Genomic DNA, 23,971 nt, shown 5'->3' with positions numbered 1-23,971 from the left:
CGTGACTTTATCTCACAATTGTGACGTAGTCGAAGTATGACTTCATATTTCACAATTACACATTTATAGCTGACAATTGCGGCTTTAAAACTAAAAAAATGGCCAAATTTACACTGCGAAGGTGGCACAGAAGTTCTTCTGAAGTGGCATTTAAGTGTCTTTACACAGACTGTTTAATGCTGCTCAGAGGTGGCATAAATGCATTTATACAGCAATTACAACTGTATGCTTTGATGCTAGGTCAGAGCAGGCATAAATTAAATCTGGATCACAATATGACTTCATGTCTCACAACTGTGACTTCATACTCACAGTTGTGACTATATATACATTTTGGCTATATAGTTCAATTTCATAACTCACAATTGTGACTTCATATCTCACAGTTGTGACTATATATAAATTATGGCCATATAATTCAATTTCAGAACTCACAATTGCGACTATAACTCAGTTTGAATTCATATTCCAACTTGCTTTTTTATCTCACAATGTGATATGTCTCACAAGTGGGACTTTATATCGCACTATATTTAGCATTTTGACTTGATTTTGATATATCTCTCAATTTTACTTTATTTCTTGTTTTAAACTTTACCTCACAATTACCTTTTTTATTACTTTGAGACAGAAACAGCTTTTTCAAAATCCAGATTTTGGAAAAGGGATTCACATAATGAAAGTTTTATATTACTACATGTAGAAATGTAGTCATGTACTGTATGTATCATATAATATAACAAATATTATCAAAAACACTATTGTCGTGCAAATGAATGGCCAGAACGGATTAAAAGTTTTCTGTTTTCAGTTAAAACGGTGCCGTATAAGCGGCCCCTAAGTTAATAACTAATGATCTTTGCAATGGAAGTGAATCAATCAAAAACTAACTTTAGCTGGACAATAACTTAATTCTAGAGCTGCTGTAAAGCCAAAACAATCTCTGTTATTGTAATTTCCTATATCACTGTAAAGCTGCTTTGAAACAATCTATATTGTTTAAAGCGCTATATAAATGAATATGACTTGACTTGACTTAATGAATGTAAACAGACATACTCACGCAAGCCACTTACAGCAACCCAAGACCTTACGTGACACACAACCTCCACACGCTCGCTTTCTAAACGGTTTCTGACTCATTACTATCTATAGCTCTATAGTCTCTGGGTCCAATTAACCGTTTGTGTTTTTGCCAGTGATATCTCTCAGTCTCTATCTGTATTAAATTATGCAGTAGATCAGTCTGGTTTTCAGCTTTTATCTTGTGTCTGGCTTCAGTTAGTTGACGGTTGGTGTGCCCGACCAGAGCATCAGGCGGGGTAGATCAGGGTCAAAGAGCTATTTGAAGATCTGTTCGGCTGGCCGTGTCCCAGTACTGTGTGTCCTGATCCTCCCTACATCCTGCAACAGTAGGATGACTGCAGTCGGTTAGTGGTTTTGAGTAGTCACCCTTAGTAATGACCTGACAAAGGCAAGATGTCATTTTCATTCACTTTGAGCCAAAACACAGAGACTCGCTTTCGGGGCACTTGTGTTGGTTCTGAAATGTCCCCTTTAATTTACTTTAATTAGATGGCAGGATGTAGTTTAGCTGTGTGTTTGTCCACACATGTGCACGTATGCGGGAAGTCATTAGCGCGGTTGCTAGCGTTAGCATTAGTCATACAAAAAACAGCTGTGAAAATCTGTTGATAGGTTTTAGGTAATAGCAGAGCTGTGCGAGTAAACCTCATACTATTGGCCTCAAGAGGTGCACTAGCGACTAATGCTTTAGCGCCCTAGTTTTGCACCCACTTTCCAGTTCGAATCCCGCTTAGAGCGGTGCAAGTAGAACCAGAGGGGTTACATTGGTGCCGTTACCCGGATTGGAGTGAGGTTTAGGGGTTGAGTGTAACGGAGGCCAGCTAGTAAGGGCTGTGTGAGTAAATCTTACTCTCCTGGCCTCAAGAGGTGCTCTAGTGACTAATGTTAGAGGCTGTGGTCTATAGGTTCCTTGTTAACGTGCCAGCCTCCCATGCAGGAATCTTCGGTTCGAATCCCGCTTGGATCGGTGCAAGTAGAACCAGAGGGGTTACACTAATGCCATTATATACTAGATTTTACATAAAAGGTGTGTTTGCACAAAAAAAGTGGCTGCCTCGAATGCTTTTTTGGTTAAATCTGCTCATTAACTTTTGTGACAAGGCAGGAAATAAGATGAACCAGCTGCTGGGTGCAAATGGAAGCAGACACACACTCTTTCTCAACGTATACACACACTCTTAAGTCCTGATTGGTAACACACTTCCTGACGATAAGAGAATATAGAGCCAGTTATGGTCTATTAGGCTGTTACACATTGAGGACCGACGAAAGAGGAACATGAGTCACTAACGCACACTTTAGAAAGTTCCAGGATTTATATGCAATTATACAATGGATAATTACAACTCTAAAATCTGATTGGATAAAGCCAGGTGTACACTATGCATGTTTCAAGTCCTTTACGATTGTCAGATTATATGATAATACCTCAGTGACATCTTGGGTAAAAGTCAAAGCAGACTGTGCAACATCAACTGTCTTTTAGACTGTAAGATATGCATCTGTGATTTTGGTCATGTTTACTGTGTCTTTTACTGTGTTTATTGTTGTCACTCTTTGACAAGCACAAGCCTGAAGTGTTTTAAAGTCTGATGTGGGTGAGTAAAAGAGGGAATTTTCTTTATGCTTTATGCAACATATCATGTAGACAGACATACAAGTGTGTATGTTGCACAACCCAGGCTCATTGGAAAAGCATGCCAGTGGCAACATTTCTGCAAAATGAAATTACATTGCTTCCTGCACATTTCGTGACACTTTCAAAGTGAAATGTCCAATGAGTGGAGTTAAAAGCGCGTTAATTTTTAATGTGTGTTTACGTTGGTTGTTGTACATTACGCAGCAGTTCTGAACTGAAATGTGAGGTGAGTGATGCTAAAAGATTAAAGCTCTATCACGCTTGAAAATAACGTACCAGCTACACTAAACCCTAAACATACACAATACCAGCTGCATGAGATGCAAACGTCATAATGTATTAGTTACAAATGATGCACTATCGTAAAAATGTTTTGAGGCCATAACTGTGCAAGGAACCGCCACATAAAATAAGCCTTTTTAATAATCAATAATATGTGTTTATAATGTTGTGTGAATAATCTGCGGTGATTTGTAAATTGATGCTATTTTTTTATTTAGCAAAAATGTATGTGGAGGAAAGTTTTTCCAATGAGACTGTTGGTGTGTTGACTATTTTAAAATTAGAACAAATTTCTGTATTATTTTGCATTAATAAAAAGGTGGGCTAATGAACACTGCAGGGCCAACAAAATTTACTTCAGAAAAGTTTACCTATATTGATCTAACGTGAAATTAAATGACCCTATTTACATTTTTAAAGTCAGCATTAAATGATTCACCCCATCTATTTTTTGTTCTAGATCTTATTGTGAACAATTAATCTATTCATGTTTAATTTTTTAAAGATGTTTTGACCTCGTAATGTTTAATCAAAACACTGGACCTTCTCTCTAGTGACATTTGAAGGACTTAAAGTTCACTTAAACCTCACTCCTGCTAATCTGTCTCTACTTACATTTCATTGCAACTTATGAAGTTGTCATTCCTGGTCTAGTCCATGCTGCTCCAAAGAAAATAAATGTTAGTCTTTGCAATCTTTGATCAAAACATAAAAGTCTGCTTTCCCGTTTCCGCTGACGTCTCTTTGGCCTATTTTTTTTCATGTAGACTTGAAAATAAATTATTGTCCGGTTTAACAGACAGGGCTTAGATTAAGCCATGCAGCATTAGGCCAGCATTAGGCCTTAGTTAAATTAGGACATTTAAGTAGCTTTTATAAACGTGCCTTAGAAAAAAACATTACTGGTGTGCATCTTGAGACAAAACATGGTACTGACATGATACTGTATGTCAGTGCAAGTTGCTTTCAGTTAAAACAGCTTAAACACGCATTTAAGTCTGGGACTAGCTTAAGCCTTGACTCTGAAAACGGTTTAAATATAAATGTATTATTTAAATTAATCTCGCTGTTATTTGAATCCCGGTTTTACAAAGTCTTCTTAGACTTTTGGACCCAATTTGATCTCGAAAAAGTGAATTTGCATGTTATTTGTCAACTGATAAATTATTGAAGGTTACTGTTTTTATCATGTTGCAGTGGCTGCTGTATAAAAACGTTGTCATGCCTAAAACGACCCGTAAACTGTGGGAAAATAACTGTAATGTGTATGGCCTCTTTGATGTATTGCTTCCATATATGATTTAAGGACAGACAGAAATAGATCTGACATATAACACGCACAACGGCGGGATCAGTTTACTTGCATTTGTTTGTTTTTGTTTGTCCATGTCAGCCACAAACCTAATCCAAACCGGTTTTACTCGTGAGCTTTATCCATACCAGCATCCAAACGTCTCTCTCTCCTCCTCTTCTCTTTCCTCTCTTCCTTCTGATAAGACTCTCTCTGGTCTCAGGCCCATTAGCCAATGGCGAAAGGGATAATTGTCATGGAAAAGAGCTGGGCGCGCGTTTGATGTGGACCTCGACTTCCTTTTGATGTAAAAATGTATCCACTGTGATTATCAAGATTATGGCTTCCTCCCCCTCCTCTTCCTCATTCCCTCGCCCTTTCCATCCCTCCATTAAGCCGTGAAGATTAATTGGAAACAGCCCGGTCTGATGGCTGAAGTTGATGCCGTTGTCTTCATAGCTGTCGGGTCGCTTAAATCGTGTTTGGGCAGCATCCTTTCCCAGACGCTCACCCTCTTCCTCTCTGTTGGTGAAACACTGTCTTTATATACAGAGTACATATTACATATTATTATATTAGTGTTTCTTCAACTATGGGCACTTTTTCTTTGTGCACCTACAGTATGAAATAAACTCTCTTAAAAACACAATCTGACTTATACTACCATTTAAGGGTTTGGGGTCAGTCTGATCAAAAGTGACAGTAAAGACATTTATTATGTTACAAAATGTATCCATTTCAAATAAATGCTGTTCTTTTGAATTTTCTATTAATAAAAGAGTCCTGACAAAATGGGTTATGATTTGGTATATGTATGGATCTACATACCTAATGTAGTCTGGCTTGTATTTTCTTTAACTTTGTTCATGGTTTTCGAGAATGAGGGGATTTCGCAACGATTCGGTCAACGAACCTTCCTCTGGCTTGCAAAACACGCAAAAGTATCAGCAAATTTAATAGTTTATTAAGAGCATTTACAGCTGAAAGTAATGACAAAGGCCACACTTCCAAGTACGCAGCCAATTTAGAATAAAAAAAAAATAAAAAAAAAACATAAACAGGAGCATAATTCTACACCTAAGTGAACAATAATACTAATACAAATCTACAGTATAAAAAAATATATAAATAGATCTACATTACAAAAATATATGCAGTAACATCTAAGCATTAAAGGGGTCATGAACTGCATTTTTAAAAATTGTGTAATGTTCTCTGAGGTCCACTTATAATGTTATCAAGAAACATCCTAATTTAGGAAACAGGAAAAATCTTGTTTTTGACCCTCTCTTTCAAACACTCAGTTTTGATAGTCGTGTCTGTAAACCCTAACGCTCAAAAATAATTAATTGGTTTGAGTAGCACAAACTTAAATTAAACTAATTAGTTCAGTCAAATTAACTTTTGAGTATTTAGCGCTTTCTTTTTTCTTTCAAGTTCACAGAACTGACATATTTTAAGTAAACTGAACTGAGTTTTATGAAATTATTTCTTTTAATTTAGACGAACTTAAGTTTAACTGAAACGGCTGGGATGTCTATTTCCCGGCATGCTTTGCCGATGGCACTTGAAAGAGAGAGTAAATACTAAAATTAAGTGTAATATAATGTTGTTGTTTTTTTATTATTATGCAAGATTAATGTTAGTGGGAGATTTAGTAGTGATCAATGTTTTGTTATGCTAATTTAGAAGAATTTCTGTTAATGTTGGTTTTAGGATAGTTACCATCATGGTTACAAGTGGCACATGCAGCTTGATTTGAGAGCAAATAAACCTTTATATTGCTGTACTCATACAGCAAGTGCTACTGTATAACATACTATAGTTAACATGTTATCAAATTAGTATGTTAGCAAACTAGCTTGTTAACGCTAGCTAAGTTTATACTAATAAAAGTGTTCACATTGAGATTATGAAAGTTTTAAGTTAAATGTATGAATTAGTGTACTCAAACATTTCACGTTAAGAACAATTAAAATGTATAAGTACAAAATAAAAATCTGCCAGTTCTGCTTACTTAAACTTTGAATTTCTTAACTTAAAAAAATTGAGGCAATTGCTAACTTATTCTGGTTTACAGTGTGTTTTAAATAAAATTAAACGTGTTGTAATGTCTTACTGCTGATAAAACAGATGTCGCTCACTGAATCTTTAATTCAGGATAACAGCGAATAACTTGGATCAGAACAACAAAATGTGCTTTCAGTATCTGATAAAACCCCATAAATGCCGAAACGAAAGCGAATTGCAACTATTGCAACCATCACAACTATTCAGTCTGACTGCGGCGCTACAGTATAAATACTTAGTACATATCAAATGATCTGTATCAGACAAAGCAATAGTGGCACATGGTGAGAACACTGTTACACTTTTGTGTTGCGCTGCATCATCTTTTATTTGCAGTCTCTCTGAAAAGCCTGCGTCTAACTGTGTCTTGTTTAAAAAACGCAGTAATGAACCGAACAAATGGACAGATGCAATCTTGACTAGAACTTCATTAAAAATAAAGTTCATCCACACTTTCTTAATGCTAGGATCACAAAGATGGCAATGCAAAGGCTGTGTTTTTCCTCAACTTGGCACTGCAAAACGTCTTGTAATCCACTGTGGCATCTCTATAATTTTGTTGCTTTATTAATCCTGTGCACTTGCATCTCTTTCGTATTTACCTCTACATGACATGTGTGAGTGGGCGGGGCTAAAGAGACGATGTAGAAGTAGGCATTGATCTTCTGCATAGGCGGTGTTTCGTCTCACTATGACGCAATAATGTGACAAAATACGAAACGAGTCGATTTCTGAGCTTGGCTTCGATAAAAGCTGCTTTTGGACGAACTATCAAGTTTTGAGCTCTGAAACTTATTTTTATAGTACAATGACCTTTTTTATGTCAAAAGATCAAGGACATGTTTATTTCTCAATTCATGACCCCTATAAATCAACAATAATAAAAAACGAAAAGAAGAAGAGCAAGAAAAATAGTTTTTCAGGATATCTCCCCTTATTTCTTACATGTTTGTTTCTGTTTGATGGAATTGTGTTAAAATGAAACACAGCTTACTTTTACAGCCCTACTATTTTTTTTGTGTATATACCAGAATCTAATGCTGATGTCATGGGGTTTGAAGCAAACAAAGAATATGTGTCAGAGTTGTCGAGAGTATTTGTCTGAAGTGTAAAACATAAACAGATCCACATTACAATAATATATATAAGTTCTGTCATGAAACACAAACTGGTGAGAATTACAGAGTTAACTACATGGCACAAGCTGATTGGTTCCTGTTGCATCTGCAGCCAATGAGCTGCTCCTCAACATTCAAATAGTTGGTCAGTGTTTGCTTCAGCAGTTTGCGGCACACTTTCAGCGTTCCTTTGAAGCCCTCCATCTTCCCCAGCTCCACCTGTACAGATCTGCTATGGTAAATTTCATACAGTATATGCTATTTGTGCAGCAGCAGTAGGTCTTACAGTACATGCTCACAGCAGTGTGTCTGTGTATGTGCTGGCAGTAGCAAGTCTGCACTTCTACATTCTTTCTTAGGTGTATAAATATCAGAATCTAAAGCTGCAGTCGTCGGGTTTGAAGGCTGCAAATGAAGAATATTTGTGAGAGTTGGTGAGTGTATTTGTCTGAGGTGCCTAGCCATATAAGAACGTTTGTGTCAGGGTGTTTACTGTTATGCGTGTTTGTGTTGGACATGCGCTTGTGTGTTTTGGTTCTGCATGCGTGTTGGCAAGGGGTGTGTATGACAGTGTGTGAGTGAGGCCTGTTTTCATTGGATGCATGGATGGATTCTATTTTACATCGCTGTCTGTGAATGTGTGATTAGTGACTGTCATCACAATGACTCATTTCTTCTCTGCTTTTACATTTCTTCACAGAAATCTGAGCAACAATCGTATCCGTGTCCTGAAAAATGGCTCCTTCGCCGGCTTGAACTCCCTCGAGAAGCTGTAAGTAAATCTCTTTCTCGCCATCATCTTCATCACCATTGCAAGGCTTAGTGGTGTTTTTAATATGTGCCGTCTTTCTAGGGAAGGGCATTTTGAGTCATTTTAGAGCCAAGTGCCAAAACATTCAAATGAGTAGCCAGTTACTCAACAAGCATTCACCGGCAGCATTTTTTGGTCATTTTCACAAAAGTTTCATGGCCCCCAGAATTTTTTGTTTTAGGGATAGTATTTGAATATGCAATATATCAAAAGAAAGAACAGACACTCTGCTTTTAAAGGCAATTTTGATTTATATGCTGTTTAATGTTGATGATCGTGTTATTTTACATGTTCATCTGCTTATATATGCTATCGCTTGTTTCTGATTATTTTCATCTGTGTTTTGATCAGGAGATTTAGTACTCTTTCAGAAGATGCGTAATAGCGCCCCCTAACGTATAACATTGAAAACGATGTCAATGGCGGGGAAGCGTAGTCTCACAAATAACGGACATTTTCATCAATGGCGGGGAAAGAGTTAAATTCAATGAACAACAAGTCCAAATTATTATGATAACAGCATTTTCCTTTAATTTGAACCAGAATGTTCCTTTAATTTTCATACTGAATATTGAAGTCAACGCTGCCAGAGATCTGTTTGCTGCTATCTGTGAGTGTGATGATACAGTAGGGAGGAACGGTCAGTACGCGTGATTATCACAGAACTCTAGAGGAAAGAGTCTCATTACACCTCCATGTATCACTCTGTGAAAAACTGTTCAGTCTGGAGAGATAATAGAGGAGGAGGAGAGGAGGCTGCCAGGGATTGAAGGAGGAAGAAATATGTTCTGTTGCTGACTGACCTGAAGTATTGTTGCATGATACTGACAGCTAGGCTATATTATTTTCGAATAAAATGGTCTTGTAGCTCTTTATGGGCCGGTTCACACAGAACACATTTTTGCTGTCAGTGGAATGATAAAAAAAAAAGCACACGGTCTAGAGACACATTTTTTTAGAAGTTTAACTTTGTTTTTAGAATGCCGTGTCAAGCGCGAGACGCTGAAAAAGACGTGAACGCAAACATGTAAAGAGGTCTGTGTAGCTCATGACATTGAAAAACAATGGAAAAGTAGCGCAGTGGAATGAAAAAATGCATTTTGTGTGAAGCCTGCATATATAAAAATAGTGACAATAAACTACATAATACTATAATATTTTTTTTAGTGGACTAAAACATGTTTTATAATTCTAAAAATTGTTTGTGTGTGTGTATGAGGTCATTTGTGTGTGCACGTGCGTGTGCTCGTGTTCATGTGTGCACGTGTGCAGTGATTAGCCATGTGTGTGTAAGACAGGGCTGCTCTCTGTATGTAGGTGTTTTGTTTGGGGTAAAAGGATCTGATTTGCTTGTTTTTGCAAGTGCAGACAAGACCCCCGGGGAGCTGCGGAGGTCAAAGGTCAGAGAAACTGGAGCCGTGCCCGCAAACAGGCACTCGTACCTGGGATTGTAGTTAAACTGGGTCAGGATAGGGGGTAGGGTTGTTTTAGTAAAACTACGGATGTTATACCTCTATTAGTAAAACATAATTTCCTTTCGCTTTAAATAGGAAATCTTCAAAGAAACCAATTGTATTCTGCATTTTTGGAGCCACATTTTTGGAGTATTTCCTTGTTTCCCATGCTGATATGCATAATATAATGCAGTTTTATTAAAGCTCTAACACATCAGGATTTTTGCTGCATTGTAGGTTAGATAATTAGATGTTATCATTAGATGTGGATTATTAAACCCAATGCTTTGTTCAGTCTACACAATATTTTTGTCTTTTACGATAGTGACTGTCAGATATGCTCATCATGTCGTAGACAAGAAATATGTCAGACTACACATTGCTTCCTGATCATCGCTTGCCGTCTTTAACGACGTGTGTGATGTCATCGAAGAAGACTTCCGGAAAAAAGAGCGTTAACAAATAATAGCTACCAAAGCGGCGTACTATTGTCTCAATGTCATGTTTGAAAGATTATGTATAGAAGAGCTTCTGTGCTCCTTTTGGTCAACTCCACAAATGTGACGGAACCCAAAACGGAGGACCAAAAAAACTGAAACATGCTAGTCTTTCTGTCAGTTGTCGTTCATTATGACACTACACAAGATAAAACGATTGATTTTCTCTCACGAAGCCAACTGTCATTTACGAATCCCAGAGACTTGGTTTAACAGTTTTTCTGAGGATTAAAATTATTAAGATTATATGCCAATTCTGTGCCATTACAGTACACAGTAAATTGCTGCCTTAAATTTTCAAGTGCAATCAACTTGGATATTTAAGTAATTTCAAGTTAAATCACATTAAACTGACTTAAAACATGAATTAAAGCAATGTAAAAACATATGTAATCATAACTTATTGATCATATAATTTTTAAGTGTAATCAGTGTAATGCAGTTTCCTCACTGGCAATTTTAGTTATATTAATTATTTTATTTGGAAATATTGATACTAGTATACAACAATACAATATAGTATGCTAATATACTGTGTAATATACTATATGTGCAAATGCACACCACTCTGTTCTTTGGAAAAGGCAAGAAAAAGAGTTTGAAAAGGCTCAAAGTCAGGATGAAATAGGATTTTATGAACAATTTTAAATGATAAATTATGATGATTCACTTATTTTCGAGTTTTTAAGTAGGAATTTAAGGATGCTTTTAAGAATAAAACAGTTACACTTTATTTTAAGGTGTCCTAGTTACAGTATAATTATACATTTAAGCACTGAGTGATATTTATTAACAACATGTACTTACAATAGGGTTAGAATAGGGTTTGATTTAGTTGCATGTAATTATAAATAATTAACTGTTACATTAAGTACATGTAACATATGTAACAAGGACACTGTACAATAAAGTGTGACCAAAACTACTTGGTATACTATAGAGTAAAAGTGAGAAAGGAATAGGCATATGCATACCATGTACTTATACTATTTGTATCTGCAAAACTGGAAACACATTTCTTACGCCGTTGGTCTGTAATAAAAACATCACAAAAATAGTATGGCATGGTACGTTAAGAAAACGATGTTGCTTTACAGCTCTTTGGGGCTTCTTTTTTAGGAAGCCCAATTATATATCCTTGGCTACTACAGTTCTAATGCTGCAGTCCATTCAGAGTCATATGTGAGATGCTTTCCTAGTAGATTTCACAGGCTTCCTTTTATAAAGACATCCCATTGCCAGACATTCTTAGGATGTTGTATAAAGAAACAAATTGCAATGCGAGCATTTGCTTTGCAGGTGCTTGATCGTCAACAAAGATGTCTCCTAGCAACCAAATTGCAGAGTACAAATGATGGTATGCAGTACTAGCATTTGTTCTGCAGATGTATGATTATGAACAGAATAGTTCATTAACTGGGTTTTACACACCGGGGACTTGTCTCAGCAAACAGACATTATCATCATGTAACGCAAGAGCTTTGACTGATCTATACGTTATCCCATGTTTGTGTGACATCATACATCTACATCCTCATTTCTGAATGAGAAAACTGAACTGGTTTCAAATCTGATTTCCAGGCAGAAAGTTCTGACTTTTAGAGTTGCAACATGAGAACCAAGTAACAAAAGATAACTCAAATAAATATACTATATCATGTCATACAATCACTTGTGAAAAAGAAGAGCATTTAATAGAATAGTGCTCTTAAAATCTTAAAAATATATTTAAAAAAAGAATGTGCAGATAAGATAATACTAATGCAATAAAAGGCCACTTAAGTATACTTAAAGAGTACACTTTCATGACTGTTTCTTAAAACACTTAAGACACTTTGTAATAATGTCAAATTAAAAGTTTTACTTAAGTGCATTTAAAATTATTATGTTACAAAAAAGTACACTTATTTTGATGTGTTGGCTAACATAATAAAGCACATGTAAAGTACTCAATTATACTTTTAAGTGTAGAATGTATTGTATATTACATTTAATATATTTTGAATGTAGTGAATTACATCTTTATTATTACAAATGTGTAATTACAAATACATAAACAAGTTTCAATAGAAATTATATTATTTATGTTTACCATAAATGTTTGTCAGTACATTCATCAGTAGACTTTTACCACATTTCAAGGACAAAATAAGTAATTTTGAAATCACATTTAAAGATGTACTTAAGTCCCACTTACGTTGGCCAAAAAAGCACTTTAAAGTGCAGCTAATTGCATTTAATTAAAATGCAATCAAATTAATTAATTTAATTGCAATTATCTGGCAATTAAGTGTCTGAAATCATTACATTCTAGTAGAGTTGGGAAGGTTACTTTAAAAATGTACTCCATTACAGTTACAAATTACTTGATAAAAAAAGTATTCAGTAACATAATACAAGCACCACAGTGTGAAAGTAATGTAGGAGAATGATCGCGCGTGCACCAGAGGTGTCTCACGTCATGACTGGCAACAGAATTTGAGATGTGATTGAATGTCAAACATGTTAATATTTCCTTCTTGTTGGTAAACCTTATTATCAGGATAATTTCTGTTAAGCTTGTGTATATTTTTAGAAAGATATTAAGATATTAAGCAATAATGTAAGTTTTTTTCCTTGGTGTTTTATATAATGACCATTTGGTGGCCATGATTGGTTTTCCCGGAAGAGATACACTCACCTAAAGGCTTATTAGGAACACCATACTAATACTGTGTTTGACCCCCTTTCGCCTTCAGAACTGCCTTAATTCTACGTGGCATTGATTCAACAAGGTGCTGAAAGCATTCTTTAGAAATGTTGGCCCATATTGATAGGATAGCATCTTGCAGTTGATGGAGATTTGTGGGATGCACATCCAGGGCACGGAGCTCCCGTTCCACCACATCCCAAAGATGTTCTATTGGATTGAGATCTGGTGACTCTGGGGGCCATTTTAGTACAGTGAACTCGTCATGTTCAAGAAACCAATTTGAAATGATTCGAGCTTTGTGACATGGTGCATTATCCTGCTGGAAGTAGCCATCAGAGGATGGGTACATGGTGGTCATAAAGGGATGGACATGGTCAGAAACAATGCTCAGGTAGGCCGTGGCATTTAAACAATGCCCAATTGGCACTAAGGGGCCTAAAGTGTGCCAAGAAAACATCCCCCACACCATTACACCACTACCACCAGCCTGCACAGTGGTAACAAGGCATGATGGATCCATGTTCTCATTCTGTTTACGCCAAATTCTGACTCTACCATCTGAATGTCTCAACAGAAATCGAGACTCATCAGACCAGGCAACATTTTTCCAGTCTTCAACTGTCCAATTTTGGTGAGCTCGTGCAAATTGTAGCCTCTTTTTCCTATTTGTAGTGGAGATGAGTGGTACCCGGTGGGGTCTTCTGCTGTTGTAGCCCATCCGCCTCAAGGTTGTGCGTGTTGTGGCTTCACAAATGCTTTGCTGCATACCTCGGTTGTAACGAGTGGTTATTTCAGTCAAAGTTGCTCTTCTATCAGCTTGAATCAGTAGGTCCATTCTGCTCTGACCTCTAGCATCAACAAGGCATTTTCGCCCACAGGACTGCCGCATACTGGATGTTTTTCCCTTTTCACACCATTCTTTGTAAACCCTAGAAATGTTTTTTCTTGAAAATCCCAGTAACTGAGCAGATTGTGAAATACTCAGACCGGCCCATCTGGCACCAACAACCATACCGTGCTCAAAATTGCTTAAATCACCTTTCTTTCCCATTCTGACATTCAGTTTGGAGTTCAGGAGATTGTCTTGACAAGGACCACACCCCTAAATGCACTGAAGCAACTGCCATGTTGATAAGATAATTGCATTAATGAGAAATTGAACAGGTGTTCCTAATAATCCTTTAGGTGAGTGTACATTGTAAATAAAAGTAAAAAAGTGACACGTTCGTTGCGTTTTACCGTGAAATGAGAGTTCCATGACTATTAAAATCAACAGATTTATGACTTATCTCTGATCGACCCGCGACCCACCCGAATTTAATTGGAATGTAATTTTTTTTATTACTTGGCCCACCCAACCCGCAAATTATCCACAGTCTCCATGGATATAACCACGATCCGCACATACTGTCAATAGCGTTATGTCAAAATAATTGATTTAGTTTTAAGTGAAACGATTCTAATCCTGATAGTATTCCCATTTTTTTTACAAAATGTAACTGTAATCTGATTACTTACATTTTTTATGTAGCTGTAACGGATTTTTGTATCCTGATTACGTAACACCAACGAAAATGACAACGCCGTCCCCAACCCTGACCCACACATATATTTCCTAAATGTATAATCTTTTTGTAAGAAGTCTTTTTTTTAATTATGCTAAAGTATACTTCTTTTTCACAGGTGTAAATGTTAAAACACTGATAAATTAGTTTTAATAAATCAGATAAATGTAGTTTTCTCATGAGAACATGATTACAGTTGATTGTATACTTCGTAACAAAAAAAAAAAGTTTTCCTGCCCTGGGCCTCAACTTCCTGAGTAGTGACTGGCCTGCTGGATCTGTTCTCATCCCATTGTTACGCCGTTTATTCTTGTTTTAATACAACGGCTTGGTGTGTGTGAGTGTGTGTGCACGTATATATCTCTGTTCATTGTTTCCAGCTTGTACTGTATATGTGTAGTGTAACATGCTGCCGGGAGCTTCTCTTATCTGTGCGGTCTGTAGACCAGTCATCACAGGACAGGATGATCTTACTGCTCTCTCCACTACCCAAAAAACTGCTGATATAATATTCATGTTTAGGAGTGTTGTTTTATTAAATATCAATGACAGATCTGACTACTGACACATTGACTGCAACTTTTCACTTTTTCCTCTCTCTCAATTCAAAGGGTGTGTTTATCAGCAAAGCTGTATTTCACTGAAGTGATGTCAAAGCATTCTTTATCATGACACATATGTTATCAATATGACGTGAAAAAAACTGCAGCACTTTGTCTTTTTGTCTGGCTGTGTTTTCCTCAACCCATGTGTTGTGTGCTATGCATCCTATTATGGAAATTTCTCTCAAACTGTTCTGGCATTGCTTCAGGGCTCTAAATATTCTCTAAACAGCCATCTCTACCTCTCTGTCTTTTTATTTCTCTTTGTATACTATATAATGTATAAATATAAATAATAAATAAATATATATATATATACTCTTAAAATGTGTGTTTCTGTAAAATCATACATAACAGAGAGAAATATGGGAAAATAATCCAGATTGTTTAATTTAATTCAGTGTCAAACTCATTTTAGGTCACAGGCCAGATTTTATTTGTTAAAACATTGGTGTACTCATGGACAGAATTTGCACAATACATGGTCCTCTCAAGCTTATGAAGTCCTGAATCAGCTGTTTTAATAACTTATATTGGGGTAAAACAACAGGGAAGCACAATGTATTTTGTTCATTTCGTTCAAATAGTTCAGTCATGAAACTCTAGGAGGCACAGGCTGATAGGTCCTTTGCATGCAACCATCAATCACATCATTATCGCATGGCACAAGTTTATTGGCCTTTGTTGATCCTGCAGCCAATGAGATAGTCTAGTTCAGTGTTTGCTGTAGGCTAGTCCTGCTGCGTGCTATCAGAGTTCCTCTAAAACCCTCCACCTCCCCCAGCTCCACCTGCCTAGATCTGTTATGGGATTTAGCAGCAGCGTAGCAGATCTAGTCTGCCAAAACCAAATACATTAACACTGCCATATTCAATAACATGCTAGTTGTCATGATTGAAATGGTTTTAGATTACATATACATGGGAAATTGCTAACTATCAGAAGGGTTTCCATTAAATAATATTCATTATGCGTCCGGCAGATTGGATTTTGAAGGCAACTTTAATCATTTTTATCTTTAATAATTAAGTTGCACTTTGTTATTGGTAAAAATGTGCAACACAAGCATTATTATAATTTTCTATACAGTGAAAATGCATACTTTTAACTGCAACCATGATATTTTTTTCTTCAGGATTGTTTAAACAGAAAGTTTAAAAGAATAGCATTTATATGAAATGGACAGCTTTTGTAAATGTTTTTGTCTATATTTTTATGTTGTTGTCACTGTTGCCTTGAGTGAATTATTTATTATATTATGTCTGTCACTTTAACTTAGACCCCTGTTGTCAATAATCTTATTTCTTAAAACTCATCCTTGATCACCAACATTACATATTTAAAAGTTTTTTCCTTTAAAAAAATTCCTTCATGCCTTAAAATGGCTTAAATGTAACTCTACACTCTTGCCTCATTTAGTATTCGTGGTTCTATGAATATGCAAATTAGCCCCACCTCCACTCACACAAGCTCAGATTTCCACTCGTTGACAATCACACGTGGACCTGATTGGTTACAAGGAAGTTTGTGATGTCAGAAACACCAGCGATTTCAATCAAGTCTTTGGTTCACTGCAGTTTTAAGGAGGAAATACTCAGTAATGGTGCTGACTTCTGATTTTTTTTTTCCACATGGTTTGTCTTAAAGCATATTAAAAACACCACATATAAACAACATTAAAAGCTGGATTTTCTGATTTATACTTTTACTAAGAGAATATATATCAGCTCTTCTGAAATGCAGAAATTTAATATAAGATATAAAATAATACATACAGTGTTATATACACTAATAATCACAATGCAAAGCTCCTCCCAAGTCTAACCATGACCATAAAGCAAACTGCAAAAACAGGTCATGTGGCACATATCACAGTTATGACATTCTAGCACAAGACCGACCATGCTTATATATCAGTGCCACACCTTATAAGTGAACTTGAGGGAAAATAATAAATATAATGACAGATTTATTGTTGTTGAATCTCCTTTATCAAAATATACCTACTTGACATTCAATCACACATTTCTCAGGTGTGATAGGATTGACATGTTCTCTTTGAAGTTATCTCATTCTTAGATATTGTGAAATGAATTTTCTTCAGTATATGCCTCTATAAGGACCGCAGTGTGGTAGTATTACAGTAATGCCAGAGGGCAGAAGGAGAGGCCGGTGTTGGTTCTCTGGTAGCTCCTCACACAGTCCTCTCTTTCATTAAAGCAGACCTCCTCAAAGAAAAGAAGTCCTTCATAGCTCGCCAAACCACCCAATGAGAGCGATGTTTAGCCATGTTTGTTTTATACCCTTATAGAACACAGCGGGCTGCTGTAGGATGTCGTGAAGGCCACATGTTAGCGTGCATGTGTGTAAGTGTGTCTTTGTGTTGCCTTGGCTTTCATTCACATACTCACAAGCACGTTATATGAAAAGAGCAATTTTCACCTGAACCCAGCCAAACCCACGTTTTTCCCCTTGATCTACTAAATTACATTTTCCACCCAGCGCCGTCCCTTAAAACAGCACACAGCCACGTACACACACACATCCTGTAATGAGGCCGGCCCCTGCTAACGAGCGGCGACCCTAACGAGTGTGTGAAAAGATCACAGCGGCCTGTCCAGCACTGATTTGAGCAGAGCTAATGAGAATAATGAGAGAGAGAGAATGAAGATTTACAGGCTGATGGAGTGAACAGGATGACAAAAAGTAGAAGCAAAGTGTGGTTTCATATAGAGAATGAGATAAATACATAGAGATAGACTTTGACCCTGTCACAATGTGAAAGGCTAGAGAGATGGATCGATGTATACAGTATGATAAATGGATGGATATCTATGATGGATGGAACGATGGATGGATATAATAAATGGGTGGAAGATGGCTTTGCGGCACTAATTCACAGTGGCCGCTCCGGATCCAAAACACTGCTTATCTTTGTTTTGTAGCCCAATTTACATGGAATATGGACATAGAAGCAACAGATGATCGTGTGTACCATTGCCAGACACTACTGAGATATAGAAATCATCCGGAAATCAACAAATAGGATGACTTGCTAAGGGGACCAGGCCTCCTGTCGTCTGATGTTGTTGGCCGGGGAAGGGGACATCAAAAGCAATGCGCGAGAAAGCGTAAGCGTGGCAAGCGGGCAGGAGCCTGTGCTAGGCTAAAAACAAGCCCTAGCTGGCCAGCACTCCCGTCCATCCAGTTGGAGGATGTTCTAACAACATCTTCAACATCTCTCTGAGCAGGGCCGTTGTTCCAACGTGCTTCAAGACTACCACTATTATCCCTGTGCCAAAGAAGTCCTCCGTGTCCTTCCTCAATGACTACCGTCCTGTGGCACTCACACCCATCGTAATTCAGTGCTTCGAGCAGCTCATCATGAGGCATATCAAGACCCTGCTGCCCCCCTCACTGGACCCGCTGCAGTTTGCATATCGTCCAAAACACTCCACTGATGATGCCATCTCCACCACACTCCATCTGACCCTCATTCACCTAGACTATAAGAACACCTACATTTAAATGGCGTTCAAAGACTTCAACTCAGCATCATCCACTGGATCTTGGACTTTTTGATTGGGAGACCTCAGTCAGTCTGGATCGGGAACAGCACCACCCCACTGAGCACTGGGGCCCCCCAGGGTTGTGTGCTTAGTCCCCTGCGGTTTACCCTGCTGACTCACAACTGTGCAGCAATGTGCAGCACCAGCCACATCATTAAGTTCACCGATGACACGACCGTGGTGGGTCTCATCAGCAAGAATGATGAGTCAGCATAGGAAGTGCAGAGGCTAAAGGACTGGTGTAAAGCAGACAACCTGTTTCTGAATGTAGACAAAGCAAAAGAGATGGTTGTTGACCACTCTACAACAACGATAGTCAAGAACAACAAATTCCTCTGTGTCCACCTTGTGAAGAACCTCACCTGGTCCCTCAACACCAGCTCCTTAACAAATAAATTAGTGTCTCTACTTTCTGAGAAAGCTGACAAAGGCCCAGCTCACACCACCATATCTAGAGCATCCTGAGCAGCTGCATCACTATCTGGTTTGGAAATTGCACCGTCTTGGATCGCAAGACCCTACAACGAATAATGAAAACAGCAGAGAAGATCATTGGGGTCTCTCTTCTGTCCGTCATAGACATTTACACCACATGCTGCATCCAAAAAGCCACCAGCATCATGGCTGACAACATCCACTCTTCACCCTCCTGCCATCTGGAAAAAGGTACCGAAGCATTCGGGCCCTCACATCCGTAACAGTTTATTCCCACAAGCCATTCAACACCTCAATAGAAAAGGTCTGGACTGACACAAACTTAATGACCACCCACAGTGAAACTTTTACACAAACCACTTTGCTGAAAAACAACAATGTTTACATGTAGTGTATTTATTATTAAATGGACAATTAATTAGCACAAAAATACTTTTCTACTGTCTAAAATTACTGTACTTGTCGGCACTGCACTGTCACTGTTCGTAATGTCTTGTGTTGTTTGCACTAAATTTAGTTTGCACACACGCACTTTATGTGGTGTCCAAAGTTAGTTTTGTATTTCGCGTCATATCGTGTTTATGTCGTTTCATGTAGCACCTTGGTCCCAGAGGAACGCTGTTTTATTTTACTGTGAACTGCACTGTATATTACTGAAATGACAATAAAAGCCGCTTGACTTGACATGAAGAAATTAGATGGATGGATGGATGGATGGATGGATAGATGGATGGAGGGATCCAATCCTATGTATTTTCTGTGGAACACAAAATATATTTGTGGATATAATATATTTTAAATATATTAAAATATATATTTTCTTAAATAGACAGTGGCAAGGAAATGAACACAAAGAGTATGTTGCCATTTGGCAACACCATGCGGTAGAGGGTTAACATTGTTTCCAATGTAGGTAAGGATATGGCATTATCCAGAGTGGGACTGCAGTGCATGTATGTGTGCTGGTCACTGCTAAACTTCTCATTAAATCTGAAGGGCAGTGGCAGTGAATTTAACCATCTTTCCCCTAATAAACAAAGCTAGAGAAAGACAGATGTGGATTCAATCAGCTTCTTTGGATTCCAAGTCCAACAATCATGCATTGATTGACCAGAGTATAATACTTTAAACAAAAAATAATAGACCTCAGTGAGACAAAAATAAATCCAAGGCCAAAAAATATGTTCATCTCTATGTTGGAGATATTAAAGTCAAACACTTTTCACAACCCATTTTACTCCTATAATCTGACATACCCTTGTGAAAGAGAAGTGTGCTTAATTGTACTGTATGTGCACTTGTGGTGTGCTTCAAATCTTAAAAGTATGTTTTGACTGTTTCTAAAAGTAAACTTTTATTACTGTTTCTTAACTTAAAAAAAAATCACTTTGACATATTGATAAAATTAAGAGTTTTACTTTAGCTATATACTTTATATCATTGTTTTTATAATATTTTTATTATACTTTAAAGTAGACTTATTAGTTTATTTGATATTACACGTAAAATTAATATATTTTACAAAAATGTACTATACATTTAATATATGTAGTAATATGTAATTTTAACTGTAGTGTGTTATTTGATATTATATATAATGTAATACTAAATGAAATACAATTTTTAATAGAAATTACATTACCATAAATGTTTGCCAGCACAATCGGCAGTACACTAATTTATTTCAAAGACAATAGAAGCAATTATATTATTACATGTAAAGATGGTTACGCTTTAGATTACAGCCTGGAAAGTATTGCGTAATTAAAACGAATTTACAGCGTAACTTTCAGTAATTATAGTGTACCTATAAAGTATTTGCATCTAAGTATGAGGGAACAATATGTAAAGTTTGGGGAATAAAGGGGAAACAACCAGGATCATTAAAAATGATTTATACTGTAAGTATTAAGAGGTACTTATTATACTATTATGATACAACAATCTTACATCTGGGAGCAATTTAGGTACCTGTTTGAAATAATGGTGTACCAATGCATACTGTATAGGCTTTTTAAATTTTATTATACATATTATTATTATTTATTTTTGATAGCAAAAGTGCAGATGTTTAAGTTTGGGCTTATATGTTTCAAGGCAAGTAAAGCTAAAACTATTGCAATTTTTTTATATTTTTTTTATACTGGGAAATATACTCTTATTCCATGTAGTTACAGGGTAAGTGGTGCTTGTTACCCTCTTGTTTCATGTAGTTACAGGGTAAATGTGACATTGCGGGCCGTAAATTAAAGTGGTGCTTGTTACACTCTTGTTCCATGTAATTACAGGGTAAGTACAATCAAAATACATACACAATCTAATATTACTGACTCAGAAAACTTTATTTGAAAAACAACTTATTACAGTTGGTCTGAAGCGATAGACTACAGTTTAAAAAGTTTAAAATATTGTAATTTTTCTTACAAACACCTATTGTTTCACTTCAGAAGACATTGATCCATCCATTGGGGTAGCGTGGATTACTGCAGTTATTGCAGTATATGCTGTTTGATGCTCCAACTTTTAGGAACACACGTATTATGTATTCCCAGAGATGTAGTGTTTATTTTTCTAAAAACCTTCATTTGTGTTAATCTGAAGAAGGAAAGTATACATCTTGGATGGCATGAGGGTAAAAGATGAGTAAATGGTGAGGACGTATTTCTAGGTGTATTGCATTTTCTTTTAATACAGAACAGAAAGAGCAAGATACATGATTTCTTCTTCAGATTCATCAGTGGAAAGAAATAAAAAGAAGAAGAGGAACAAAAGGAAGAAGCCAAGCAAGAGAAAAAAAAACATGCTACTAACTGTCAAGACTTAAGCATTTGAAAATAATTGTTGATTAAAAAGAGCACTTTTAAATGAAAAAGATGTGTTGTAAATCTGTTTTGAATTAAGTTGTTTTTCAAATAACTTACAGTTATAAACAGCTTACAGTATAAATAATTTAATTCTCCTGGTTGTTACACCTTTATTCTCCAAACTATTACATATTGCTCCCTTTACATACACTATAATTAACGAAAGTTACACTTTAAAATCGTTTTAATTACACAGCACTTTCCGGGCTGTAATCTAAAGTGTTACCGATGCTTAATCCTAAATAAGTGGGGCAAAAAACAATCTTAACTTCAACTAATTGTATTAAATATAAATTTAAACCATTTACATTTTAATTTAATTGCAATTAACGGTAACACTTTATTTTACAGTGCATAATTACAATCAACAAACCCTCAACCAAACTAGTCCTACCTTAACCCTATAGTAAGTACATGTTGTTATAATTACACTGTAACAATGTCACCTTAAAATAAAGTGTAACCCAATTAAAATGCAGTTAAGTGACTTTACATTCAGTTCACACTTAATTATATTCTTTAAAGTATATATTTGTTTTAAGTACGTTTAAAAGTATGCTAAAGGTATTTTTGAGTTAAAAAGATACTCAGTGAGAAAAAAGGACAGTTGGGGAGACTTGATTTTATCCATCAGTAATTGATGAATAGTAAAAAGAAGAATGTTTCTTAAAAAAAATAAAAAAAATACACATTTCAGTTGTAATATCATAACTGAAAAATTAAAAGAAGAATGTTTCTTAAAAGTGAAAAAAATACACATATCAGTTGTAAGAAATATCATAACTGAAATTTGACAGAAGTTTCACTAGCCTTGATTTGACTGGACTTGATTTACTAGGCCTCACTGTTTACTCAAAACTCCTCCACAGCACAACAACAGTCCAAGTTCTTCTTCCAGAGTTCATTTCAAGTTCTTGTTGAGATGTTGAGCCAATGAACACGCCTAACAGCAGGGACTGAATATTCAGTTATCTCAGGCTTCATGTCCAGTAGCGACACGGTGAAGAAAGTGTTAAAAGTGCGGGACAGAGCAGGAACAGAGGAGTGTGTGAGGAAGAAGAAGGGGGGCAGACCGCTGGGGTTGATAGACTCCAGATGTGACTATTAGATAAACTCAAGGCAAGGGGTGTGTTTGTGAGTGTGTATATGTGTGCTAGTGTGGGTGTGTTTATGTTGCTAGCGGGACCTGATAGCGTCTGGGCTTTACACGAAATGCAAAAGCAGGATGGAGTGACAGAACCTACGTTTGCACAGAGAAGTCGGTGAAAGAGCAGACGAGAGTCGTTTTGGGGAGGGCATTTTCACCGTGTCTGTGAAATGCACAGCTGAGCTGAATTAACAACTTGAGGGTTTTTTTTTTTTTTTTTTTTTTTTTTTGCTCTCTGTTTCCTTCTTTCACATCTACAAGAAATCCTTTTCATTTTGCCCTCCTAAAACCCAGACTGACTCGATCTCGAAGTCCACCCACATGCAGCAGTGTTCACACATAGCTGGTCATTGTCCTTCATCCATTCACTCATATTGTGCTCTGTTGCTGTCAGACAGCTGTTTCTTTGTACTCACACTGGCCTAGACAGCGCTTCAGTGCTATAATCTTAAAATACTGTGTGCCGGCCCAACATGCAGAACTTTCAATTGATAATTGCATCTTTTCCAATATATTGATAAATGGACTTATAGAAAATGCAGCAAAAAATCTATAATAGAGTTCAACAGTCAGGATCTGGAAGTAAAAACCAATTCATGTTCCCCATAGGGGATTTTTAATGATAACTTGTAAACCTTCAAAGATAGACCTACTGTGAGCTAGGAGATTGTTAATAATGGCACATGGTTATGGTGAAGCCATCATTGTGCATTACTTTAACTTAAAAAAAATAAACAATTATTGTGCTTATCAGCAAAATTCCGGGTAAAAATCTGAATTACCAATGATTCTGCAAATAAAATCACCAATCAGAGGTGAGCAAATTGTGCTGAATGATAACTCATTCAG

At 36.6% G+C, this 23,971-nt stretch overlaps 1 protein-coding gene across 1 annotated transcript in view; it reads left to right on the top strand.

Annotated features, from left to right (window-relative positions):
• The window catches only part of adgra2 (adhesion G protein-coupled receptor A2), a 92,278-nt gene that overhangs the window by 29,411 nt on the left and 38,896 nt on the right, over positions 1-23,971 (top strand). The window contains exon 2 of the mRNA XM_082187722.1: positions 8,187-8,258. Within this exon, the coding sequence (XP_082043848.1) occupies positions 8,187-8,258 (72 nt within the window). The remainder of the gene's footprint in view (positions 1-8,186; positions 8,259-23,971) is intronic.

Source organism: Leuciscus leuciscus (assembly GCF_965113295.1).
Source record: "Leuciscus leuciscus genome assembly, chromosome: 13".
NCBI classification, from domain to species: Eukaryota; Metazoa; Chordata; class Actinopteri; order Cypriniformes; family Leuciscidae; genus Leuciscus; species Leuciscus leuciscus.
Note: the sequence above shows the minus strand (reverse complement) of the source record. Positions and strands in the feature narration are given on the sequence as shown.